The sequence below is a fragment of the Sprattus sprattus genome (assembly GCF_963457725.1).
Source record: "Sprattus sprattus genome assembly, chromosome: 11".
In the NCBI taxonomy this organism is placed as follows: domain Eukaryota; kingdom Metazoa; phylum Chordata; class Actinopteri; order Clupeiformes; family Clupeidae; genus Sprattus; species Sprattus sprattus.
This window is the reverse complement of record NC_137909.1, coordinates 13,547,522-13,555,021: the sequence shown is the minus strand read 5'-3', so window position 1 is coordinate 13,555,021 and position 7,500 is coordinate 13,547,522. Positions and strand designations below refer to the sequence as shown.

General features: G+C 42.6%; 1 protein-coding gene across 1 annotated transcript in view; it reads left to right on the top strand.

The window, feature by feature from the left end:
* The window catches only part of rgs3a (regulator of G protein signaling 3a), a gene marked incomplete at its 5' end in the record, with an annotated part of 161,894 nt that overhangs the window by 16,733 nt on the left and 137,661 nt on the right, over positions 1–7,500 (top strand). Inside the window, 3 exons of the mRNA XM_080846896.1 lie at positions 3,001–3,040; positions 3,671–3,990; positions 6,330–6,413. Coding sequence (XP_080703022.1) covers positions 3,001–3,040; positions 3,671–3,990; positions 6,330–6,413 — 444 coding nt within the window. The remainder of the gene's footprint in view (positions 1–3,000; positions 3,041–3,670; positions 3,991–6,329; positions 6,414–7,500) is intronic.

Here is a 7,500-nt window from a genome sequence, read left to right as displayed (position 1 = left end):
GTAGGGAGGGCCCCGGGCCCTATTGGATCCACCAGTGCAACGGTCCATGGATAGAATGAATAGAAAAGAGATGAGAAGTGCTTCAGGGAGCCTAGATGTACCAGAAATCGTAATCTATGCCAAATCTCTGGTCACACTTTATTTGGATTGTTCCTTAAAGACAGAAGACAGAAGACAACAACAAATGCTCAGATTACAAACAAACTATCTGTTGAAACTCTGTTAACTACAATTCCCAGTTATGGTTAAGGTTAGGATTAGAGGTTGGGTTTGGTTAAGGTGAATTACAAAAACTGAACTTGAATTTCAACAAACCATCTGTAAACTCGCTGTAGGACTGAATCGTCTACTGTACACGCACCTTGGTTGCCTACAGTTTATATTTTAAGATTTGATTGCCATTACTATTGATCTATTGCATGACAAAAAGACAATAGAACATTTTTGTTGACTTTGAATGTACTTTTCTAAATGCAAAAGTGACTGCAGCCCATGACAGTATTACTCTATATATGACTTTTTCCACTTTTAGTATTATTTTTATATAAAAGCAGAGAATTTATATCCTGTATCCCGATGCATGTGCAGTATCTGGCTGTAGAACTGTGACTTATTGTATATGGAACAAGTATTGTAATAAAAAGCATATTATCTTTAAATTTGCTGTTGAATTGTCTGATTGAGAAGTCCTGTAATTAACTAAATACTAATACGAGAACGGTGAGGATATTTGATATTTTGGCCTTTACATTAATTTACTCATGAGCAGAAGTCACTCAGTGTGTCCCTATGTCCTTTGTGGGTCTGTGGGCTATGGACTACTTCCTATCTCTCTGTACAGTCTTAATTGTACATGTTACATACTTGTTCACATATACAGCACATACTTCATGGTTGCCCGATCTCCACAGAGCAGCCATGAGTATGAAGTCACTTTAGGCTATAACAAAACCAGAAACCTAGTTTTTATTGAGGGAATGTTATGATGCCTTATAATCAAGCAGAAATTAGAACCAACATTCACCCTTTACACTGTCTTCTGACTGAAAGCATCCCACAGGGGGCGCTGTGGCCATCACTGTTTGTTTCCCCCTTTCCTCAGTCATTTAGTTATTCTTTAAAGCCACTGAAGCAGATGGCTTCGCCCCAAAGCCCCTACAGCAGAGGGACCAGTAGGTTTGCTTCACTGATATTTCTGGCACTGTGTGACAGCGGTTGAGCTGTGTGGTGACCCACTGACCCAGAAACAGAAGCATGGAGTCCACTGGTGGCACCAGCCTGGCCCAGGGGTGTTGTGAAACTTTGTTTCAGATAGGCCTGAAAAGGATGCTGTATAACAACAGTGCTAAATAAAATAGATGCCTAACTTCAAAAATCTTGCTGACTTTATTTGTGAGCTCAACGAATAAAGTTTCATTTTCAATCCTTTGTTTAATTATTCTTGGTAGAACCTTATTGAGTTTTTTTTTTTTTTTTTGCTGTCAGCTTTGTTGTCATGTCAGCCTTTAAGCTCAAATAACTATTTTTGTTGACAGAAGGAACTTTATGCAGAAAAAGTTCAAAGCAGAATCACTAGCATTTTATTTTTTGATGGTGTGTGCTGTGTGATCCTCTAGGGAATGGTATCCGCATGGATTAATGGTGGAGCGGTCTCTCAAACATTTCTTATTATGTGATGAAGCCTCGAAGTCACCAGGCTTTGTGTGTGTAGCTTCAGAAACACAGCTTGGGGTCAGGGCTGTGTGTTCATGGATGCCCTGCAATCTTCGATGGCGCACACGCACGCACGCACGCACGCACGCACGCACGCACGCACGCACGCACACACAGACACACACACACACACACAAACTCATATAGACAAACAAACACATGTACATTTGAACACATATATGCACACAAACACACACACACACACAAACACACACACACACACACAAACACACACACACACAAACACACACACAAACACACCCTAACATACACATTCACAAAATACTAGACAATAGACAAACAAACACATGTACATTTTAACTCATACAGTACATACACACACACACCATACACACTAGACATCCTGAGAAGCTCTGAGGGTGCTTCATTAACTATGTGTGTGTGTGTGTGTGTGTGTGTGTGTGTTTGTTGTTGTGTGTGTGTGTGTGTGTGTGTTGAGGCAGAAGGTGGCATGTCTAATGTAGAAGCGTGGCTCGCTGGCTAAGTCTCTGTCATGGCAGATCTGCATTTGGGGGGCCCTTAATTAGCCTAAGTGAACAGAGATGGAGCACAGTTTAGTGGAAGGCCAAGAAGAAAGCCAAGGGGAGGGCGATGATGCTCTAATGCTCACTGACGGTTTGAACTTCTATGCCAAGATTCGCTGCTCTGAACGAAACCCTTGGAAAGAGGGAACATTACAGCAACAGGGGGACTTGAGTGTGCAAATACAGTCCTTCTTTTACTAGACATGGAAAGATTAGAGTGCCTAATACCTCCAGCAGTCTCAGTGGGAATCAGGATAAGTTGGTGCTTAGTGTGTGTAGGTCCTCAGATAGTTATCGGTAGAAATGCTGTTGCATTGCACTTCTAAAACATGTCAGTGGTATTTATCAAAATGTCTTAACAGATGCAGCTGAATGCTTGTACCAGTGAAGACCACACACACACACACACACACACATAGACACACACACACACACACACACACACACACACACACACACACGCACGCACGCAGGCACGCACGCATGCATGCACGCACGCACACACACACACCCACACACACACACAATTACACACACACACTAATACACACTAACTGTGTATAACTAAATCACATGTCTTGCCTAAGGTCATTAAGCGCATTAAACTTTAATATGTGGACCAGCCGAGTAGCAGAATGTGAGATTTCTAAATATACATCTTTCCTTGGTGAATGTGTTGAAGTGCTCTAAACTTTATTCTCCTGAAGTCAACAGATTTTTCCCATTTGTTTTTTATCCACAGATATTACACCCCGTTTACCCCGAGAGCCACGGCACATTGGGTAAGCCTACCTGAGCAGTGTTGTTTATTTTCTGCATGTGGTACATCTGAGCCTGTGCCATTTTTCGCTAAATTAGCATCGCTTTCTGCAGCCTCTACACTCCCTTATCGCTTTAGAACAAATTTCAGCAACAGTTGAAGTCTTTCTTTTACTGCCAGACAAATTCAGTAGAAGAAAGACTACAACTTGTGTGTATGGGTGTGTAGTTTCAGAGGTGAAACACACACAGTTGAAGTCTTTCTTTTACTGCCAGACAAATTCACATCAAGGCAGACAAACACATACTTTTAACGTCCTTAGTTGTTTTGCCAAGAACTGTCAAAAAATAAATCTCTTTTTTTTTTATCTCTGTTTATGCAGACATAAAGTACTTGAATACTTTCTTTCAGAATGAAACTAACTGCCTCAATTGAATTATGTTATTTAACACTAATAATCCTTGATCCTTAATCATAAAAAAGGAAATACAATACACTAATCCAGACTAGCGGATTAATAGATTCTCTTCTCTGATGGGGATGCCGTTTGCTTCTGTGACTTTTTTTTTTCGGTAGCAGTGATTGTAATGTAATGTTTCAAATACGTGACAGATAATATCTAAAAATAAATCTCTCTCTCTTTCTCTATCAGGGGGGAGGATGTTTCCTTCCCGGCAGACCAGTGTGCCTCAGATGCCGGCGGGTGGCATAGGTGGTGCAGGTGGCATTGGTAGCTCTGCCCCACCCACTTCGGGCCTGGCGGGCAGGACCAACTTCCTGCGCCGTTCCACCAACAGTAAGACGTCCAAAACACCGCCTATGCCCACGGGCGGCAACCACCAGCCGCAGAACTCGCAGAACTACGCCAACTACCAGAACTGCACCATAGTGCGCTCGCACCTTCCCCAGGGCAACTACGGCACCTATGTCCAGGCGCCGCCCAAGATCCTCATCTTTCCCATCTTTGTGCAGGTTAGTCAATATCTATTGGCATTTAGCTAAATTAATTCAGTTTCAGTTTCAGTTTGTTTATTTGATTTAGAGGGACAGTGTACATTAATAAACATAAAATTGTAAATGCACCCAATTATAGCCAAAAGGCTAGTTTTCATTGGCAGTCCCCCTGCCAGAGTGAAAAAGGATAAACAACCTAATAAAAGGCATTAACTTATATATCAAACATAACATTGACAAAAAAAAATCAAAAATCAAATGAGTGAATAAAATAAAATATAATCCCAATATACAAGTTCTGTTGCTTTTCCACTAATGGTCACATTTATGCTTATTTATTAACCATGTTTTACGATTTCTTTTAAAGCTGTTGAATGAGGTTGATTCTCTAAGGTTCTGTGGGAGATTCCATTCCCGGGCTGACCTAACTGAGAAAACCATCCAAATACACTTTTTTTTTAAGGAATATCACAGTCTACTCTTGCTGCCCCTCGAGTAGCACTGGTTGCTGCTGTTTTAAACATGACTAGGCTGCATAGTGGTGGTGGGGGGGGGGGGGGGGGGGGCAGGTTAACCCGGATTTTGAACATTAAACAGCAGTTAAGTGTGGTCAGGGTGTCCCATCTTAAAAGTCTGTACTTACGGAGGACTGAACAGTGATGGTGTGATTTAGGTTTTTTGTCAAGTATTTTGAGAGCCTGTTTGTAAAGAGACATGACTGGTTTAAGAGTAATGGAGTTGGCAGTAGACCAGGTGGGTAAGCAGTTGTTAATGTAAGATAAAATCAGCGAGAACATATACATTTTAGCAGCCTCGGTGGACATTTTTTAAGGGCAACTGGCAGCGAGCAAAGCAGCTAGTAACCAACAGCATGGCTGATTTAATAATTAAATAAAATGCACATGATAGCACATGATAGATTAAGTTAGTTTGAGACAGACTGAAACTCTGCCAGAAAATATAGATGTTTTAAGGAAGTGTCATTGACAGCAATGGATATTGATCCTATGGAGATATGAGTCACATGAGGTTACAGCTGTGTGTGTGAAACATGATTTCTTCATTTGACCATTGGAAGTAACCACTAAACAGCAGCAGAGGCTGAATTGTTGCAGCGCGTCTTCAGTAAAGAACTTGCTGTGCTAGTGTAAGTACTGGTTAAATATTGTAGCTCGTTCTAGAGATACAGTTGACAGGGTCAAGTGCTGACACAGGGTTAGGGATAGGACATGGACAGGACACGTGGTGACATGAATAAACAAATAAGTAAAGACATGAAGAAATAATGTTTCAAGGTCTAGTTTGAGTTTGAGTTTGGAGTTCACAGTCTAGTAGAATATGATATGTATTCAGTGACTTATATTGAATGACTCGCATAGAACCATATGTCTGATATATGTCAGATGACTGATGTGTGAGTAAGTGTATGTGTGTGGGTGTGTGTGTTTTTTGTGTGTGTGTGTGGATGTGTGAGTGTGTGTGTGTGTGTTTGTGTGTTTGTGTGTGTGTGTGTGTGTGTGTGTGTGTGTGTGTGTGTGTGTGTGTGTGTGTGTGTTGTGTGTTTGTGTGTGTGTGTGTGTGTGTGTGTGTGTGTGTGTTTGTGTGTGTGTGTGTGTGCACTGTGGGCATTTTTCCAGCTCACAAGAATAGAGCCCCTTACTCTTTAGAATTAGAACACCTCTGAAACTACACTCCCACACACACAAGGTTAACACCTAGACAAGCACACACACACACACACGGGCATCCCCCCCCACACACACACACAGACACACACGCGCGCACACACACACACAAACACACACACACACACAAACACACGCACGCACAAACTCTTTATGACATATGAGAGAAAGTAGTCTAGTCATAGTCATACCCTGAAACCGAAACACTGAGACCATTTAGCCTCGCACATCTCATTTTGGCAGACCTGCCTCTGCCGAAGCTTTAGCATTTAGCAGTTTATATGTAGGAGCACTAGCTGAACAGAGACTGAGACATTAGCAGCACCTTACCTTTACTCTGTCAGAAGCCCCAGACATTCTGTTCTACTCTGAGTTGCGGGAGAGTCATGGACACCACCTCTGAAACTCTACTGGTAGTGTATACCTATACTTACAGCAGTCCAAAAAGACATCAGTGGGTGTATCATTGATTTAAAATATCTGATAATATTCATGTAATGTGTGTGTGTGTGTGTGTGTGTGTGTGTGTGTGTGTGTGTGTGTGTGTGTGTGTGTGTGTGTGTGTGTGTGTGTGTGTGTGTGTGTGTGTGTGTGTGTGTGTGTGTGTGTGTGTGTGTGTGTGTGTGTGTATGAGTGTGTCGATTCTAATAGTCTTGTTGCATGTCTTTTCAGCCTATAGACCTGTGCAACCCAAACCGGACCTTGTTTGTGTCAGAGGAGATGGTCCTCCACGAGAGCAAGCACCACTCCCTCAAGGTAGGGAACTGGGGATACTTCATTCTGCTATGCCTGCCCTTAACCATACCAACATCAACTGTGTGTATGTGTGTGTGTATGTGAGTAGATGTCTCTCTGTGTGTGGTGCGTGTGCGAGACAACTGTGTGTGTCTGTCTCTGTGTCTCTGTGTGTGTATGTGTTTGTGTGTGTGTGTGTGTGTGTGTGTGTGTGTGTGTGAGAGAGAGAGAGATGGTGACTTCTGCCTTCAGTTGTCTCATGGTCCCAACTCTGCCTAGTTGTATTGGGCAGGCTCACTAATGTGTCTTGATTGAGTCGCTGAGAACAGCTAGGGCATTGGTTCCTCAGTTTGCAGAGCGCTGTGTCTCAGAAGCACAAAAGCAGAAGCAGGGTGTATTTCTGTAGGGGACTGTAGGCCCAGACGCAGATGATGTGTGTATTTCTGTCGGGGACTGTGTTCAATCTCATGTGGGTTTCCAGAGCAGAGTTTTTATGAAGTTTATCTGAGAGGCTGAGGATAGGGTTGGTTCGCTTCTCTTTCTCTGTCATTTTTTCTCTCTTCATTCATGTTACTCTCCCCCCTCTCTCTTTCTTTCTCTCTCTCCCTCCCTTTCTTTATATTCCTCTCTTTCACTCTCTCTCTCTCTCCATCTGTCTTTCTTTCCTTCTTTCCTTCTCTTTCGCTTACTCTCTCACTGTCTCTATCTCCCCCTTCTTTCTTTCTTTCTTCCTTTCTTTATCTCTCCTCTCTTCCATCTCTGCTTCTTGTCCTCTTGATGCTACACTTGAGATCTCTCATTGGGCTGAGTTCAGTCATCTAGCGGTGGTCATTTCCGGAGGTTATTTACACCACCGAGGAGGAATTCCACTTTCCGAGCTGTCAGGCAGCAAAACAAGCTAGAGCGGGAGGACAGAGAGAGACAGAAGGAGAGGGAGGGCAAACCAAATTTGGAAACAAATCAGCAGGCAGCTGTCCTCAGCAGGAGAGATTCTGCTGACTAAAATACCTCCAAGCCTAGATAAGTGAGGAAGGTGTTTGTGTGTGTGTGAGACATAGTTTGCTTGGATTTTTATATTGTATCTGCTTGAAACTAGTGCTGCTGTTCT